General features: G+C 45.6%; 1 protein-coding gene across 1 annotated transcript in view; it reads right to left on the bottom strand.

The window, feature by feature from the left end:
* The window catches only part of LOC112264241 (protein unc-13 homolog C-like), a 235,001-nt gene that overhangs the window by 175,845 nt on the left and 39,156 nt on the right, over positions 1-20,000 (bottom strand). The window contains exons 7-12 of the mRNA XM_042331063.1: positions 17,598-17,817; positions 15,676-15,903; positions 9,227-9,368; positions 2,274-2,443; positions 1,243-1,358; positions 948-1,111 (exon numbers count right to left, since the gene is read on the bottom strand). Coding sequence (XP_042186997.1) covers positions 948-1,111; positions 1,243-1,358; positions 2,274-2,443; positions 9,227-9,368; positions 15,676-15,903; positions 17,598-17,817 — 1,040 coding nt within the window. The remainder of the gene's footprint in view (positions 1-947; positions 1,112-1,242; positions 1,359-2,273; positions 2,444-9,226; positions 9,369-15,675; positions 15,904-17,597; positions 17,818-20,000) is intronic.

Below are 20,000 nucleotides of genomic sequence, written 5' to 3'. Positions count from 1 at the left end.
TCTCTCCCTCCCGCTCTCTCTGAGCTGAATCCTTTAAACTAAACCTAAGTAGGTCATGGGAATAGTGAGAGAGAAGGAGAAGGCTGCCTCTTAACAGGTATCTATTCTGCTCTACAGTCAGGCATTGACTGTTAGGCAGTGTCCCAAATGGCACCCTATTCTCTTTATAGTGCACTACTGTTTGACCAGGACCCATGGGGCTATTAGGGAATAGGGTGGTGTTTGGGACACGACCTTTATATGAGATAGTTTAATACTGATACAAGGAAAGGTTAACTTGAGGTGCATTTCAAAGGTTTTCAAAAATGAGCAGCCCATTTATCTGGAAGGACAGTCATATCAATTATTTATTAAATAGCCTTTCAAAACACAGCGAGTGAGACAAAAAATGGAGCGGGAGGGAGAGGGGGAGAGAGAGGGAGAGAGAGACACACACACACACACACACACACACACACACACACACACACACACACACACACACACACACACACACACACACACACACACACACACACACACACACACACACAGACACACACAGACACACACACACACAGATGCTCACATTGGGGAGCATAATTCATTACTGTGCCCTCAGCCTCCAGATTACCCAGAAGCACTTGCGGGAGGCAAGCATGGAGAGAGAACACTGAGAACCATGATGACTTCCTGTGAATTCCCATGGTTGCTTTATGGCGGACAGCACACACACACGCACACACACACACACACACACACACACACACACACAGAGACAGGCAGCCAGGCGCTTCCTTCTCTCTCACACATGCACTCTGAACCATAGAAATTGAATCCATGGATTCTATAGTTTTAACACTGAGGACACAGAGGCATGCTTTCCTGTATTACATCAGCACAGCAGTAAGCCTTCAAAGAACCAAGAGGAGAGAAAAGAGGGAGAAAGAGAAAGAGAGCGTCCTTACGTCATGGCCTGGTAGATGGACTCTACTCCGTATCTCATGGCAAACTCGTCCACTATCTCCTGGGACACGTCGTCATAGTAGACCTTCCACGCCTCCTCTCCTTTCACCTCTGGGATCTTCACCGCTCCACTGTTCTTTACCTCCGTCAGGTGGTGGAACAGGTTCTAAAGGAAGAGAGAAAGACAGGATGAAGAGAATAACATGAGAGAAGAGGAGTAGAGGGAGACAGTTCCTGGAACAGTTTCCATAGAGTGGAGAAATCCATCAGACCAGTTGGTGAGTATAGATGTCTTACCTCGTGTAAACAGGTGTACTGGCCGTGGGGCGGAGCTACTTTCTCCTCTCCCTTCATCTCCACGTTGAGCTTCAATCTGATGGCTCCCGACACCATCGACTTATCAGTTCTCTTATCTAGAACACAGAACCAGACTTATCAGTTCTCTTATCTAGAACACAGAACCAGACTTATCAGTGCTCTTATCTAGAACACAGAACCAGATGCATCAGTTCTCTTATCTAGAACACAGAACCAGATGCATCAGTTCTCTTATCTAGAAAACAGAACCAGATGCATCAGTTCTCTTATCTAGAACACAGAACCAGATGCATCAGTTCTCTTATCTAGAACACAGAACCAGATGGATCAGTTCTCTTATCTAGAACACAGAATTAGATGCATCAGTTCTCTTATCTAGAACACAGAACCAGACTTATCAGTTCTCTTATCTAGAACACAGAACCAGATGCATCAGTCTTCTTATCCAGAAAATGGTACCGGTCTTATCTAGAACATAAAAACAAACTTAACTAGAATATAGAAACAGTCTAATCTAGAACATGGAAGCAGTCAGATCTGGTACATATAATCATTATTATCTAGAACATAGAAACATTATTATCTAGAACATATAACCAGTCTAATATACAACATATAACCAGTTTTATAGAGAACATAGAACCAGTTTAATCTAGAACATAGAACCAGTCTTATCTAGAACATGGAAGCAGTATGATCTGGAACATAGAACCAGTATTCTTTATAACATGAAAGCAGTCTGATCTGGAACATATCATCATTATTATCTAGAACATAGAAATATGATTCTCTAGAACATAAAACCAGTCTTATCTGGGACATATAATCATTATTATCTGGAACATAGAAATATGATTCTCTAGAACATAGAACCAGTCTTGTCTGGAACATATAATCATTATTATCTAGAACATAGAAATATGATTCCTTTTAGAACATAGAGCCAGTCTTATTTAGAACATAGAACAAGTCTTATCTGGAACATGGAAGCAGAAGGATCTGGAACATACCCAGGTTGTACCACACATCCATCTCCCCGCTGAGCATGCGGACCTCGATGATGGTCTGACCCAGGAAGTCGTCCGACTCTCGTTTGAAGTGTTGTTTCATGCGAGACTTGATGTCATCATCCTCATCCCACACACGCACCTTGATCCGGTCTGTAGCGTTGTGACACTCACTGGACAGCAAAGCACCATGTGTAGAAAAACAGCACCAGTAAAGTGAGTTAGTTTAGGGCGATATTAAAAAAAGACACAAGTCGCTATTATAATAAAAATACAATGATTATCAGAACACTTTGCTCTTCTCATTCATTGCAGCTGCAGTGCTGGTGGTAGTGTGAGTTGGTGTTGGGAGAACACACATATTATGGCTTATAAAAGCATTGAGAGTGCTGAATAACAACTTAAACACGCTGTATTTCTTGAGTCTCTTTAGTCATAGTTTTAACAGTTTTGAATTCTCACAGTATCAACGTTGCTGTGCGTTCAAGTTTGTTTTTTACAGTCCATGGCTCGAGGAAACTGTGCAGACACAGTGATCTGAACTATCTTATTGGCCAGTGGTAGGCCTGTAGGTGCACTTGATTTCCTCTCTGGACCTGCCGGGTAAGCGGAGTTCTACCGTCAGACACATGAAGAGGTTCAAAATGGGGACACTTTCCCTTCCCGTCATTAGGGCTGTTGAATCAAGTGCATCTGACGCCTACAACACAAAAGGAATAGAAAAATGTGGAACGTAAGGCTTTATTGTTGTTGTTTTTACAGAAATGTTTGGTGATTGACTAGGAACGCCTTGGAGATCAACCAGTCAATTGTGATCGACAGTTTGGTAACCACTGGTTTAGGGTGTCCAAACATCATGCCTCGATCATAATTCGTTCAAAAGTTATTGCCGTTTTTACCCTTGTAGGATGGCCCAAATTAGGGTGACTAAATCAGAGAAAAAAAGCTGTAAAAATCTAGAAAATAGCCCTTGAAGGTGAAAAGCTGTGTGGCCCTCTTCCCTCCTCCCTCCTCCCATCCTCTCGAGAGCCGCTCAGCTGTTTTATCTACTGGCAGCAGCTCTGACCTAACCTGATATGACCTCACACTATCCTGGAGCACAAACAGACCTGGAGACTCAGTGTAGTCACGTCATAGTCATATGTAATGGCTAGGGTTGGCATAGTGTGGGTGGCTGTTAGGATAGGGTTGTCATTGGGGCTTCAAAGGCTGGGAGTGGTCTGGAGTTGTCCCCTCTGCTAGATGTATGTGGGAAATGAAAGACCTGGAAGGAGGAGAGAGAGGAGAATGAAAGAGAGTAGAGGAACAGAGAGGAGAGGGAGAGAAGAGTAAAGTAAAGTAGAGAAGAATAGAATAGAGGAGAGTAAAGGGAGATGAGAGGGGGAGGGCCAGGAGAGAAGAGGAGAAGAGAGTCAAGGGAGATGAGAGGGGGAGGGGCCAGGAGAGATGAGGAGAGGAGAGTCAAGGGAGATGAGAGGGTGGAGGGGCCAGGAGAGAAGAGGAGAGGAGAGTCAAGGGAGATGAGAGGGGGAGGGGCCAGGAGAGAAGAGGAGAGGAGAGGAGAGGTGAGGGGGAGGGGCCAGGAGAGAAGGGGAGAGGAGAGGAGAGGAGAGGAGAGGAGAGGAGAGGGAGAGGAGAGGAGAGGAGAGGAGGAGAGGAGAGGAGAGGAGAGGAGAGGGAGAGGAGAGGAGAGGAGAGGAGAGGAGAGGAGAGAGAGGAGAGGAGAGGAGATGAGAGGGAGATGAGAGAGGGGAGGGGCCAGGAGAGAAGAGGAGAGACGAGGAGAGTAGAGGAGAGGAGAAGAGAAGAGAAGAGAAGAGAAGAGAGAGAGAGAGGAGAGGAGAGGAGAGGAGAGGAGAGGAGAGGGAGAGGAGAGGAGAGGAGAGGAGAGGAGAGGAGAGGAGGAGAGGAGAGGAGAGGAGAGGAGAGGAGAGGAGAGGAGAGGAGAGGAGAAGGAGAAGAAGAGGTGAGGGGAATGTCTGTCAGGTGGGATTGACATCATTCTGCCCCACCGGCTCTCTTTAGGAAACCCTGCTGTCCCTAGTGTTCCCCCACTCAAGGTGTGTGTGTGTGTGTGTGTGTGTGTGTGTGTGTGTGTGTGTGTGTGTGTGTGTGTGTGTGTGTGTGTGTGTGCGTGCGTGTGTGTGTGTTAGTGGCACCCACAGATAGGTGTCCCTGCCAGGCAGAGAGCTAAGATTCCAAGACCCTGTCACATGGCATGAGGATAACATCTTTTCTCTCTGTCTCTCTGTCTTGTTTTCTCTCTGTCTCTCTGTCTTGTTCTCTCTGTCTCTCTGTCTCTCTGTCTCTCTGTCTCTCTGTCTCTCTGTCTGTCTCTCTCTCTGTCTCTCTCTCTCTCTCTCTCTCTCTCTCTCTCTCTCTCATTCTCTCCCTTTCTGTCTCTGTATCTCACTCTCCATCTCTCTCTCTCCCTCTTTCCATCTCCATTTTGTTTGCACAGGAGGCAAGAGTGAGCAGTGTAACTCTATCTGCGTCGCATTCTGTGGTTTCTCATTAACACTGTAGATACGGACGCACTCATACACACTAACACAAACATACACGCGCACGCACGCACGCACACACACACACACACACACATACACACACACATTGCCTCCATCAGCAGACAGAGAACATGGTGGAAGGCAGCTCTAACAAAGCCTCTTTGTCTCCTAGATATATTCTATATATGGTATACTAATCACCAGCGCTATGGTTTCTATGGAAATGGGGTGCTTGATTTATCTTTATCTATGTATGTCTCTATTTAAAGCTGGAATCCATACTTGATGAAACTGCCACATTCGTTGGTAATATTACAACAAAAGTTATTTCAAACAACAAACACATTTTCTTGTCTCTGACATTAGTGCACATCATTAGTGCACATCATTAGTGCACATCACTTCCTGCGCCATAGAAAAGCAGAGGATGTATTGCAACATAATGTGTTCAGGATGCTGGATGATCCTCCTCTCTTTTATCATCAAAACAAAAACAGCAACAATTGCGGCTGTGGTGAACAATGGTGCTGTTCAACCTGACGCGTATTTCAGCTTGAAGTCCATATAGGATACTGCAGATACTGTGATGTATTTATACAACAATAGGATATACTGGCTTTAGAACAGACTCCTTAAGCCTCATGACGTTGATGTGAAATGTGTCGTTCATAGTGCTATACTGTTGTTTTACAGAAAGCCATATTCCAGTGTTCTAGGTTGTGTTAGATAATATCATTAGTTCTCGGTTCTCTGTGTACCTTAAATCAACATGATCAACATCACAATCAACATGACAGTCTGTCACCACTCAGAGTTCAGAGTTCAGACTCATAGAGAGCCAGATTAAAACCATAATACCTTCTCTAATGACACCATGGGTCAATCTCTACGTAGCACAACATCACTACACATCATCAAAAGTTCCCTCTCCATTTTAGAAGTTGTTTATTTAAAAAGGGCCTGAGATAACACGGGTTAGCTTCATAATACTTTCAGTAAACTCAAACAAATCTGTACACTCAAAGCTGGGGGTGAAATGAAGCTTGGCATTCAGGCCAAAGAGTTCAATTTTGGTTTCATCAGGTCAGAGAATCTTGTTTCTCATGGCCTGAGAGTCCTTTAAGTGCTGAGACTGCACTTGTGAAGGTGGTAAATTACCTTTTAATGGCATCAGATCGAGGCTCTGCATCTGTCCTCGTGCTCCTAGACCTTAGTGCTGCTTTTGATACCATCGATCACTACATTCTTCTGGAGAGATTGGAAACCCAAATTGGTCTACACAGACAAGTTCTGGCCTGGTTTAGATCTTATCTGTCGGAAAGATATCAGTTTGTCTCTGTGAATGGTTTGTCCTCTGGCAAATCGGTGTTCCTCAAGGTTCCGTTTTAGGACCACTATTGTTTTCACAATATATTTTACCTCTTGGGGATGTCATTCGAAAACATAACATTAACCTTCACTGCTATGTGGAAGACACACAGCTGTACATTTCAATGAAACATGGTGAAGCCCCAAAATTGCCCTCGCAAGAAGCATGTGTTTCAGACATAAGGAAGTGGAAGGCTACAAACTTTCTACTTTTAAACTCGGACAAAAAACGGAGATGCTTGTTCTAGGTCCCAAGAAACAAAGAGATCTTCTGTTGAATCTGACAATTAATCTTAATGTTTGTACAGTCGTCTCAAATAAAACTGTGAAGGACCTCGGCGTTACTCTGGACCCTGATCTCTCTTTTGAAGAACATATCAAGACTGTTTCAAGGACAGCTTTTTTCCATCTACGTAACATTGCAAAAATCAGAAACTTTCTGTCCAAAAATGATGCAGAAAAATTAATCCATGCTTTTGTCACTTCTAGGTTAAGACTACTGCAATGCTCTACTTTCCGACTACCCGGATAAAGCACTAAATAAACTTCAGTTAGTGCTAAATACGGCTGCTAGAATCCTGAATAGAACCAATTTTTTTTATCATATTACTCCAGTGCTAGCCTCCCTACACTGGCTTCCTGTCAAGGCAAGTGCTGATTTCAAGGTTTTACTGCTAACCTACAAAGCATTACATGGGCTTGCTCCTACCTATCTCTCTGATTTGGTCCTGCCGTACATACCTACGCGTACCCTACGGTCACAAGACGCAGGCCTTCTAATTGTCCCTAGAATTTCTAAGCAAACAGCTGGAGGCAGGGCTTTCTCAAATAGAGCTCAATTTTTATGGAATGGTCTGCATACCCATGTGAGAGACGCAAACTCGGTCTCAACCTTTAAGTCTTTACTGAAGACTCATCTCTTCAGTGGGTCATATAATTGAGTGTAGTCTGGCCCAGGAGTGTGAAGGTGAACGGAAAGGCTCTGGAGCAACGAACCGCCCTTGCTGTCTCTGCCTGGCCGGTTCCCCTCTTTCCACTGGGATTCTCTGCCTCTAACCCTATTCAGGGGCTGAGTCACTGGCTAACTAGGGCTCTTTCATATCGTCCCTGGGAGGGGTGCGTCACTTGAGACACTGATGTGATCTTCCTGTCTGGGTTGGCGCCCCCCCTTGGGTTGTGCCGTGGCGGAGACCTTTGTGGGCTATACTTGTCTCAGGATGGTAAGTTGGTGGTTGAAGATATCCCTCTAGTGGTGTGGGGGCTGTGCTTTGGCAAAGTGGGTGGGGTTATATCCTTCCTGTTTGGCCCTGTCCGGGGGTGTCATCGGATGGGGCCACAGTGTCTCCTGACCCCTCCTGTCTCAGCTTCCAGTATTTATGCTGCAGTAGTTTATGTGTCGGGGGGCTAGGGTCATTTTGTTATATCTGGAGTACTTCTCCTGTCCTATCTGGTGTCCTGTGTGAATTTAAGTATGCTCTCTCTAATTATCTCTTTCTCTCTTTCTTTCTTTCTCTCGGAGGACCTGAGCCCTACGACCATGCCTCAGGACTACCTGACATGATGACTCCTTGCTGTCCCCAGTCCACCTGGCCGTGCTGCTGCTCCAGTTTCAACTGTTCTGCCTGTGATTATTATTATTTGACCATGCTGGTCATTTATGAACATTTATAATCTCCACCCGGCACAGCCAGAAGAGGACTGGCCACCCCACATAGCCTGGTTCCCCTCTAGGTTTCTTCCTAGGTTTTGGCCTTTCTAGGGTGTTTTTCCTAGCCACTGTGCTTCTACACCTGCATTGCTTGCTGTTTGGGGTTTTAGGCTGAGTTTCTGTACAGAACTTTGAGATATCAGCTAATGTACGAAGAGCTATATAAATACATTTGATTTGATTTGATTCAATTTTGGTTTCATCAGGTCAGAGAATCTTGTTTCTCATGGCCTGAGAGTCCTTTAAGTGCCTTTTGGAAAACTCCAATTGGGCTGTCATGTGTCTTTTACTGAGGAGTGGCTTCCGTATGGCCTCTACCATAAAGGCCTGATTGGTGGAGTGCTGCAGAGATGGTTGTCCTTCTGGAATGGTCTCTCATCTCCGCAGAGGTACTCTGTCAGAGTGACCATCGGGTTCATGGTCACCTCCTTGACCAAGGCCCTTCTCCCCGATTGCTCAGTTTGGCCAGGCGGCCAGCTCTAGGAAGAGTCTTGGTGGTTCCAAACTTTTTCCATTTAAGAATGGTGGAGGCCACCTTCAATGCTGCAGAAATGTTTTGGTACCCTTCCCCAGATCTGTGTCTGATATGCACTGTCAACTGTGGGACCTTATATAGACAGATGTCTGCCTTTCCAAATCATGTCCAATCAATTGAATTTACCACAAGTGGACTCCAATCAAGTTGTAGAAACATCTCACTGATCAATTGAAACAGGATGCACCTGAGCTCAATTCTGGGTATCATAACAAAGGGTCTGAATACTTATGTAAAGAAGGTATTTCTGTCTTTATTTTTAATAAATGTGCAAACATTTCTAAAAACCTGTTTTCCCTTTGTCCTTATGGGGTAGTGTGTAGATTGATGAGGAAAAACATTTATTTAATCAATTTTAGAACAAGGCTTTTAATGTAACAAATGGTGGAAAAAGTCAAGGGGTCTGAATACTTTCCAAATGCGCTATAGATGATATTCATGTCAATAACACATTTGTCAGTGAAATGCATTTGAATTATTTTCCATCTCCTCTCCCCTCATTTGTTGGTGTTGTAGGTTCTACATGTCTGTGATAACAATGTCTGCTGGAGTGCTTGTATTACAGCTGAAGAAGGTAGCCCTGTCTGAGCCAGAATGGCCCCTAGGATAGGAGCATACCTCCTGTTTCTGTAGCCTGAGGCAGTCTTTATGTACACCACCTGGACAGGTGCATATATTTTCTCTATGAGTGGCCCCAGCGGGAATCAAACCAACGGGTTGCAAGTGCCATGCTCTACCGACTAAGCCACAAAGGACCACGTCTATAATACAGCCTGTAGTACACTGGCTCAGGTTGTAGTAATGTTGTAGCAGTGATATACTGTATGTTCATACTCACAAGAAGAACTTCTCGTCCCAGACAGGGTTGAGGTTCCCAAAGATGGTCTTGGTACGCCGTTTGGTCTTCCCTACCTGGACAGTCACATAGGGGTCACTGGAACCTGTCTTATCCTTGGCCTGCAGACCCTGGGCACACATCACTGGAGAAAGGAGGGGGGGGGGACAAAAATAAAAACAGTAAGACTTGTTCCAGTCCAGCACTAATATACAGTATAATATACATATAAAAATATAGGTAACACGTAAAGCCTGCAGGTTTATAGCTGTATTACTTGCTATGCACTAGTAGAGCCTTGTCCTATGTCTAATGTATAGGTACCATAGCCATGTAAACGTGTCTCCAGTATAGCCAATCTGTTTGTTGGGGAAGCAGTGAATATCTGCCTCGCCAACAGACAGATACCTAAGAGAGACCAGTCCACCACCATCGCACATGACCATGCACAAGCACACACACATACAAACACACACACTACATTTAAATATATATATTTTTGATTTAGCAGATGCTCTTATCCAGAGCCACTTACGTTAATCTTAAGATAACTTGTTGAGACAACCACATATCACAGTCTTTGTAAATACATTGTTCCTCAGTAAAGAAGTTATCAGCAGAGTCAGTGCAAGTAGGAAAAAACAAGAGCACTTGTGTTTTTTATGGGGGAATAAGACTGAGATGTCTCATTAAAGATACAGCACTTAAAGATGCACTCCTGAACATCTGTCATTTCAGCCAGCAGTTTTGAAAGTGGTGTTCACGAGCCAAAACAGGTCCTCGTTTCCTGTGTACTACGTCATCCAACTGTGTACTACGTCATCCAACTGTGTACTACGTCATCCTACTGTGTACTACGTCATCCTACTGTGTACTACGTCATCCTACTGTGTACTACGTCATCCTACTGTGTACTACGTCATCCATTTCTTGTTAAAGGTGGAATATTCAGAAATCACTCCTCCATTTCCTGGTTGCTAAAATTATAATATTTTGGCTAAGTTTATGTGATAAAACAAGCAATTATGGAATACAGTAATACATTAGTAACAACTTCTCTTTCCAAGACATAGACTGAATTTTTTATTTATTTATTTCACCTTTATTCAACCAGGTAAGCTAGTTGAGAACAAGTTCTCATTTACAACTGCGACCTGGCCAAGATAAAGCAAAGCAGTGCGACACAAAAACAACACAGAGTTCCACATGGAATAAACAAGCGTACAGTCAATAACACAATAGAAAAACAGAGCCTATATACAGTGTGTGCAAATGACATGAGGAGGTAAGGCAATAAATAGACCATAGTAACAAAGTAATTACAGTTTATCAGATTTACACTGGAGTGATGGATGAGCAGATGATGATGAGCAGATGGTGGTGTGTAAGTAGTGATACTGGTGTGCAAAAGAGCAGCAAAGTAAATAAAAACAATATGTGGATGAGGTAGGTAGATTGGGTGGGCTATTTACAGATGGACTATGTACAGCTGCAGCGATCGGTTAGCAGCTCAGATAGCTGATGTTTAAAGTTGGTGAGGGAGATAAAAGTCTCCAACTTCAACGATTTTTGCAATTCGTTCCAGTCACAGGCAGCAGAGAACTGGAAGGAAAGGCGGCCAAATGAGGTGTTGGCTTTAGGGATGATCAGTGAGATACACCTGCTGGAGCACGTGTTACGGGTGGGTGTTGCCATCGTAACCAGTGAACTGAGATAAGGCGAGGCTTTACCTAGCATGGACTTGTAGATCTGAAGCCAGTGGGTCTGGCGACGAATATGTAGCGAGGGCCAGCCAACTAGAGCATACAGGTCGCAGTGGTGGGTGGTATAAGGCGCTTTGGTAACAAAACGGATGGCACTGTGATAGACTACATCCAATTTGCTGAGTAGAGTATTGGAAGCTATTTTGTCGAGGATCGGCTAGGGTAAGTTTGGCGGCGTGAGTGAAGGAGGCTTTGTTGCGAAATGGAAAGCTGATTCTAGATTTGATTTTGGATTGGAGATGTTTGATATGAGTCTGGAAGGAGAGCTTACAGTCTAGTCAGACACCTAGGTATTTGTAGTTGTCCACGTATTCTAGGTCAGAACTGTCCAGAGTAGTGATGCTAGTCGGGCGGGCGGTGCGGGCTGCAAATGGTTGAAACGCATGCATTTGGTTTTACTAGCGTTTAAGAGCAGTTGGAGGCCACGGAAGGAGTGTTGTATGGCATTGAAGCTCATTTGGAGGTTAGATAGCACAGTGTCCAAAAAATGGCCAGATGTATACAGAATGTTGTCGTCTGCGTAGAGGTGGATTAGGGAATTACCCGCAGCAAGAGTGACATCATTGATATATACAGAGAAAAGAGTCGGCCCGAGAATTGAACCCCGTGGTACCCCCATAGAGATTGCCAGAGGTCCGAACAACAGGCCCTCCGATTTGACAAACTGAACTCTGTCTGCGAAGTAGTTGGTGAACCAGGCAAGGCAGTCATTTGAGAAACCAAGGGTATTGAGTCTGCCGATAAGAATACGTTGATTGACAGAGTCAAAAGCCTTGGCCAGATCGATGAAGACGGCTGCACAGTACTGTTTTTTTTAATCAATGGTGGTTATGATATCGTTTAGTACCCTGAGCGTGACTGAGGTGCACCCATGACCAGCTCGGAAACCAGATTGCACAGCAGAGAAGGTACGGTGGGATTCGAAATGGTCATTGATCTGTTTATTAACTTGGCTTTCGAAGACTTTAGAAAGGCAGGGCAGGATGGATATAGGTCTGTAACTGTTTGGGTCTAGAGTGTCACCCCCTTTGAAGAGGGGGATGACCGCGGCAGCTTTCCAATCTTTAGGGATCTCAGACAATACGAAAGAGAGGTTGAAAAGACTGGTAATAGGAGTTGCAACAATGGCTGCGGATACTTTTTAGAAAGAGAGGGTCCAGATTGTCTAGCCCAGCTGATTTGTAGGGGTCCAGGTTTTGCAGCTCTTTCATCAGCTATCTGGATTCTGGATTTAGGTGAAGGAGAAGCTGGGGTGGCTCGGGCAAGAAGCTGTGGAGCTGTTGGCCGGGGTTGGGGCAGCCAGGAGGAAAGCATGGCCAGCCCGTGAATCCAGGTGAAAGCTATGATCCAATTTATTGATGTCACTTGTTAAATCCTCTTCAATCAGTGTAGATGAAGGGGAAATGACAGGTTAAATAAGGAGTTGTAAGCCTCGAGCCAATTGAGACATGGATTGTGTATGTGTTTAGAGGGTGCATATTTAAGTGCCTTTGAACGGGGTATGGTAGTTTGTACCCGGCGCACTGGTTTGAGTGTGTCAAGAATTGCAATGCTGCTGGATTTTTCACACTAAACAGTTTCCCATGTGTATCAAGAACAGTTCACCACCCAAGGGGCATCCAGCCAACTTGACACAACTGTGGAAAGCTTTTGAGTCAACATGTGCCACCATCCCTGTGGAACACTTTCAACGCCTTGCAGAGAGTCCATACCCCTATGAATTGAGGCTGTTCTGAAGGCAAAAGGGGGGGCAACTCAATATTTGTAAGGTGTTTCCTAATGTTTTGTACACTCAGTGTATAGTTTAGAGAATCATTGTACCATCTAAATCTCTGTTAAACATGTTTTCAATAACCCAAAATATAGTTTTTCAGCTGTTTGAAGCTGGTATACAAAACCGATGGTAAAAGATGCAAACACTAAACTTAACAACAGGAAGCATAGAAACTCTGCACATAGAACACATCTACCGCGTCTTATATTTGCCTTCAACAAGAATGACAGATCTATAACTCACATTTTTATGTGAATTTGGTCAGGTCGGCCAAAAAGTTACATATTATAGCTTTAAGATTTTGCAATTTGTGTGATATGTTGCATCTTCAACTTGACATTTGTCCTATATTTTCATTTAATCCCAGCCCCCGTGGGAGGCCTTTTGCCTTTTGGTAGGCCGTGATTGTAAATAATCATTTGTTCTTAACTGACTTGCCTAGTTAAATAAAGGTTCAATTAAATGCCCTAGCCAGACTATACCAACAACAACTACTTGCTGAAAGACAGAATATACTTAGGTTAGCTACTCTTGCAGAGACTATTTGTCTTCCCAGGCTATAGATGAGGCACACACACACACAGAGACACACACCCTGACCAACACAGACACACAACCTATACCCCATTAACAGCTCCCCCCACACACCCTGTTCCACACACCCTGCTCCACACACCCTGCTCCACACACCTTTAACCATCCAACTCAGACAGGAAGTAGTATTTCCCAGCCCCATAAAAGGTAAAAGGACACTGGGCATTAAATATGTATGAGTGACACTGTGTATTATTCATGGTACATAACTCCCCCAGCCAGCCCCTCTGCTGTCGCTGACAGAGACTGGTGGGCCGGGCTCTCAAAGACAGCACAAATGAGAAGCTACAGCATCGTGTTGCCCCCGGCAGCAAGAACTACAATACAATGAGAGAGGGGGGGAGAGGGGATGAGAGGGAGAGAGCGAGGGATACCGGGGATAGACAGAGATAGGGAAGAAATGGCAGAGAGAGAGTGAAAAGGGAGAAAAGGGGGAGAGAGAGAGGGATAGGTAGAAAGGGAGGGATAGGTAGAAAGGGAGAGGGAGGAGTGGAGGGTGGTGGAAAAGAGGGAGGAGTGGAAAGGGAGAAAAGGGGGAGAGAGGGGAGAGGGTGATGTGGAAGGGGGAGAGGGAGGATGTGGGAGGGAGGAGTGGAAAGGGAGAAAAGGGGAGAGAGAGAGGGGTAGAGGAGAGAGAAAGGGTGATGTGGAAAGGGAGAGGGGGAGGAGTGGAAAGGGAGAAAAGGGGAGAGAGAGAGGGGAAAGGGTGGAGGAGAGAGAGATGGTGATGTGGAAAGGGAGAGGGAGGGTGGTAGAGGAGAGAGAGATGGTGATGTGGAAAGGGAGAGGGAGGAGTGGAAAGGGAGAAAAGGAGGGAGAGAGAGAGGGGTAGCGGGAGAGAGGGTGATGTGGAAAGGGAGAGGGAGGAGTGGAAAGGGAGAAAAGAAAAGGGGAGAGAGAGAGGGGTAGAGGAGAGAGAGGGTGATGTGGAAAGGGAGAGGGAGGAGTGGAAAGGGAGAAAAGGGGGAGAGAGAGAGGGGGGTAGCGGTGGAGAGAGAGGGTGATGTGGAAAGGGAGAGGGAGGAGTGGAAAGGGAGAAAAGGGGGAGAGAGAGAGGGGTAGAGGAGAGAGGGTGATGTGGAAAGGGAAGAGTGGAAAGGGTGATGGGAAAAAAGGAGTGGGGAGAAAAGAGAGAGGGGTAGCGGGAGAGAGAGAGGGTGATGTGGAAAGGGAGAGGGAGGAGTGGAAAGGGAGAAAAGGGGGAGAGAGAGGGGTAGAGGAGAGAGAGAGGGTGATGTGGAAAGGGAGGAGTGGAAAGAGGTGGAAAGAATAGAAAGAGGCAGAGAACGACTGATGTCTATGTTGGCTCTGTATAATGTAGTAAAATGTACCGCAACTACAGAGCTGAGTGATGGAGAGAAAAAGAGAGAAAGAGAAGGAGACAGAGAGAGAGGGGGTGAGAGATATAGAAAGTGAGAGGTGTAAGGGTGGAAAGATGGAAAAAAAGGAGTGATGGAGAGAGGGAGTTTATTAAGTATACTGTATTCTTCTTCCTATAGCAGTCTATACAAATCCACTGATCCAGGGCTGGGATGTAGCAGTTAGCTGATGCAGAACATTCACATCTCACGGCTGCCTATCTATCTACCGCCAAAGTGCTACACAATCAATGTGTGTCTGTGTTCATCAAATGAATAATACATAAATAAAGAGTCAATAAGTCGATTCCTAAACAGGACGTTGGATAAGGCCATAGAGATAGATGGGAGCGGGAGGCAGTTTTTCTCTCTGTCTCAGTCTCTTGGGGATTGATTGACACACACAAGGAATGGCAGGAATGCTAGCTGGGCAATAATATAGCTCAGCTCAGCCCAACCTGGTGTAATTTAGCCCAGAGGAACTGTATGCTCTAGTCGCACCGCTGCAAGGTAATACACGCACACACACATCACCTGTAGGGCGGAGCACAGAATCAGCCACAGTGGTGGATCGCCCTTCCAGCTATGTGCCTTGCTCAAGACGATCTGAAGACATTTATTATAGTCCAGCAAACCTTCCCAGCACCAGGCCTCAGTGATTGTGTTAAGATGTGATGTTGACCTTGGTTGACCACTAGGAGGTTCCCTCCAGTCTAGCCTGCTTGGCTAGGGGCGAGGGCTTAGTTCTTAGTGTTGGTACTACTAACCTGTGATGTTGATCTTGGTGGACCACGAGGAGGTTCCCTCCAGTCTAGCCTGCTTGGCTAGGGGTGAGGGCTTAGTTCTTAGTGTTGGTACTACTAACCTGTGATGTTGATCTTGGCGGACCACTTGGAGGTTCCCTCCAGCACTGCTTGCTTGGCTAGGGGCGAGGGCTTAGTTCTTAGTGTTGGTACTACTAACCTGTGATGTTGATCTTGGCGGACCACTTGGAGGTTCCCTCCAGCACTGCTTGCTTGGCGGTCTTCAGGTGTCCAGTGAAGTCCTCTTTAGAGATCCCAAACATCTCCTGGATGACCTCAAACACCTCAGGCCGGTTCTTCTCCCTGATCTTCATCCTCTCCTTCATGGCCATGATGATGTTCAGGGTCTTGTCCTCAGCGCCATGCTTAGAACTCTTCTCCACCGCCCCTAGAACACCACACACACACAGGAAAATACACACACACACACACACACACACACACCATTAAAAATGAGGTTACAGCATTGTGCTTAAAACTCTTGTCCACCGCCCTTAGATTTCCTCTGGCCCATCTATCAAACACACATATAACTTTCTCACATGCTCTTTGTGGACTCTATCTCTCTTTCTCTACCTTTCTCTTTTGGGTATCTTGTCCCTAGAACACAATGGGAAGCAGTTGTTGTAGGAGGAGAATGTTACAAATACTGTCTGTGATTAGAATACAGTTAGAAGCCTCCTTTATTCTGTGTGTTTGTGTGTGTGAGTAGGGGGTAGGGGTTAGAAAGACCTTGGCTACGGCCTATCTCTCAAACACACACTTCTGCTTTCTCCTCATGCTTTTATTGGACCCTCCCTCCCTCCCCTCCTCCCCTCTCCCCTCCCTCCCTCCCTCTCCCCTCTCCCCCTCCCCTCCCTCCCTCCCTCCCTCCCTCCCTCCCTCCCTCCCTCCCTCCCTCCCTCCCTCCCCTCCCTCCCTCCCTCCCTCCCTCCCTCCCCCCTCCCTCCCTCCCTCCCCCTCCCTTTCTCCCCCCCCCCCCTCCCCTCCCTCTCTCTCTTTTTCACCCCTTCTCTCTCCTCCTCTAATCGAGTTATCTCGCCTGTCATCTTTGGCGAGGTCATGAACTGCGATTGAAATCAAATTAAATATGAATCATCATTTGAATAAAACACTATGTATTCGTCCCAAATTACGCTCTTTTCCCTACATAGGGAGGTACTAAAAGTAGTGCAGTACTAAACGTAGTGCAGTACTAAAAGTAGTGCAGTATGTAGGGAATAGAGGGCCATTTGGGACGCACACAGAGAGTTCTATCATTCAGAGTGGAGCTAATCCAGTTACATAGAGTGACGGTCCTGGGGCTAACGTGTCACACGTCTACTGTCATCCAATCAAAACACTAGGATAAACCTCTAGATACTACACAAAACATGACCTGCTACTGTAGAACAGAGGGAATCAGATTAAATAAACATTACAGTAGCAAGATGGAGAGGATGTGGGTATGTTTTAGTGCAAACACAAGCACAGTTGAGAGCTAGCTACACTTCAAAGCAAGCTGGGAGGCAGAGAGTAAGGCTGGAGCCAACAGCTGGACGGACGGACGGACGGACGCACGCACGCACGCACGCAATCACACACACACACACACACACACACACACACACACACACACACACACACACACACACACACACACACACGGCAGCTTGTGTATGCTATATGGAGTAAAACAATCAAGCTGTAAAAGCAGGCATCTGCGATTCAGCACCACTGAAGTGGACAGCAACAGAATGTGGATTCTGAAGTTCAGCACCACAGGAAAGTGGACAGTGCTAACATAGCTCCCATTGTAAATAATAGCGGAATAAATTGCAACTAAAGGAAGATAGAACTCTCCCATTGTTGCATTGAATCTGCAACCACATATGAATGCATATTCTGTGTGTGTGTGTGTGTGTGTGTGTGTGTGTGTGTGTGTGTGTGTGTGTGTGTGTGTGTGTGTGTGTGTGTGTGAGCCTGTGCGTGTGCATGTGCGTGTGTGTGTGTGTGTGTGTGCGTGTGCACGTGGGAGCGAGTGGGAGTGCAAATCTGTGTTTCTGGGAGTGAGTCTGTGTGTGTGTGAGTGTATTTCCTTACTCTGTAGACAGTCGGCGTTCAGTAGATCCTGACACTTCTCGTGGCATTTGACACCACACTCAGAGCAGCGCATACCCTGCCTGGCGATGCCCCACAGCAGGCCCTCACACTCGTGGCAGTAGGTTGGGGCGGTGGCCGTCCACACCTCAAAGTTATGAGGCGTCGTAGACGAGATGGGATAGATCAACGCCTGCAACGTCTTCCTAAACACATGCAGTTTCTGGAGAGGAGGAGAGAGGGTGGAGAGGAGAGGAGAGACGGAGAGGAGGAAGAAAGAGGGAGAGGAGAGGAGAGAGAGGGGGCAAACAGGCATGAGGAGGGAGAGAGAGAGAGGAGGAGAGGAGAAGGGGGCAAAGGAGGAGAGAGGAGAGGAGGGAGAAGAGAAGGGGAGAGAGAGAGAGAGGGGGCCGAGGAGGGCCGAGGGAGAGAGGGGGAGGAGGGAGAGAGGGCGGGGGGAGGAGGGCAGAGGAGGGAGAAAGAGAGGAGAAGAGAGAGACAGAATGAGAAAAATAGAGAAGAAAAGACAGGGGAGAAAGAAAGTAGGTGGAATTGAGAGGTCAGATGTCAGATTATAAAACAGACACACAAACCCCTAGAGGTAAAGGGAGAAGGTCTAAGGCCAGAGGTCACTGTAAAGGTCAAGTGTCCCCAGGGTCAGTCCAGTCTCATTAAAACTTAAATGAGCTATAGCACTGTGTTGCTTTAAACCCCATCGCTATAGGCTACCTTCTAATATGATAATAATGGCTGTGTCCACAATACTAAATGCCCCTTATAGTGTACATTATGCTTACCACACACAGCTTTAGGCTGCGTTTGAACGCTATCCTATGCTCCATATAGTGCACTAAAAGTAGTGTGTATTATGCTGACCCTACACTGCTATAGGCTACTTTCTAATAAGGCTACTTTCCCAACAATATCTCACGGTTTGACCAATTTTACTTCAGATTCTGACGCAGCGTGGTAGGGGTACATTTTAATTTATTAAATGAACACCGAAAAAACAACAAATTCAAAACTAAACGTAAAGTCTAGTAGGGCTAAACAGCACAGTACCAAAACAATACAGACGCAAACTAAACGCCATGTTCTGGGCTGCTCACAGGCAGCTACACAAAAACAAGATCCCACAAACAACAGGTGGGAAAAGGCTGCCTAAATATGATCCCCAATCAGAGACAACGATAGACAGCTGCCTCTGATTCAGAACCATACTAGGCCAACAAAGAAATAGAAAACATAGACTACCCACCCTAGTCACACCCTGACCTAACCAAAATAGAGAATAAAAAGGATCTCTAAGATCAGGGTGTGACAGATAGCACAAACTGCAGAATTCTGCAACTACATCCTCTGTGTACAACGTAAAACACAAAATAATGCACGCAGAGCAGAATTATGAAGATACCTAATTATAAAAATACAGAAAAGGGCCATTATAAGCATGTCCAAACCTTCCATAACAAAGCCATCACCTACAGAGAGATGAACTTAGAGAAGAGTCCCCTCAGCAAGCTGGTCCTGGGGCCCCAGGACAGCAGCACAATTCGACCCAACCAAAAATAAAAAATATAATTATTTCAAATGTGTCAAGTAATTAATGAAAAAACGAAGTCAACTGGACTGCTATTAGGCTCTAAACAGAGAGTACACCGTGGCAGAATACCTAACCACTGTGACTGACACACAATTAAGGAAAGCTTTGACTACGTACAGAGCATAGCCATGCAAATGAGAGAGGCCGGCTGACTGTTGAGAGAAGACAGGCTATGTGCCCACTGCTCACAAAATGAGGTGGAAACTGAGCTGCACTTCCTAACCTCCTGCCAATTATGATATCAGTGAAACATACTGTATTTCCCTCATATTACACAGACCCACAAAGAATTTGAAAACAAATCAAATTTTGATAAATTTACATATCCATCTATTTGGTGAAATACCACAATGTGCCACCACAGCAGCTAGATGTGTGACCTGTTGCCACTAGTGAAGCACAAATGCCATTGTAAATACAAACTAAATGTATCTGTCTATTTATTTTCCTTTCTTACTTCTACTACACTATATGCAAAAGTATGTGGACACACCTTCAAATGAATGGATTGGGCTATTTCAGCCACACCCATGGCTGACAGGTGTATAAAATGGAGCACACAGTCATGCAATCTCCATAGACAAACATTGGCAGTAGAATGGCCTTACTGAAGAGATCAGTGGCTTTCAGCATGGCACCGTCAGGATGTCACCTTTCCAACAAGTCAGTTTGACAAATTTCTACCCTGCTAAAGCTGCCCCGGTCAACTGTAAGTGCTGTTATTGTGAAGTGGAAATGTCTAGGCTCAGCCGCAAAGTGGTAGGGCACACAAGCTCACAGAACGGGACCACTGAGTGCTGAAG

The sequence above is a fragment of the Oncorhynchus tshawytscha genome, linkage group LG12 (assembly GCF_018296145.1).
Source record: "Oncorhynchus tshawytscha isolate Ot180627B linkage group LG12, Otsh_v2.0, whole genome shotgun sequence".
Taxonomy (NCBI): Eukaryota; Metazoa; Chordata; class Actinopteri; order Salmoniformes; family Salmonidae; genus Oncorhynchus; species Oncorhynchus tshawytscha.
The sequence above is the reverse complement of the archived record's forward strand: the minus strand, read 5'-3'. Positions and strand labels throughout refer to the sequence as shown.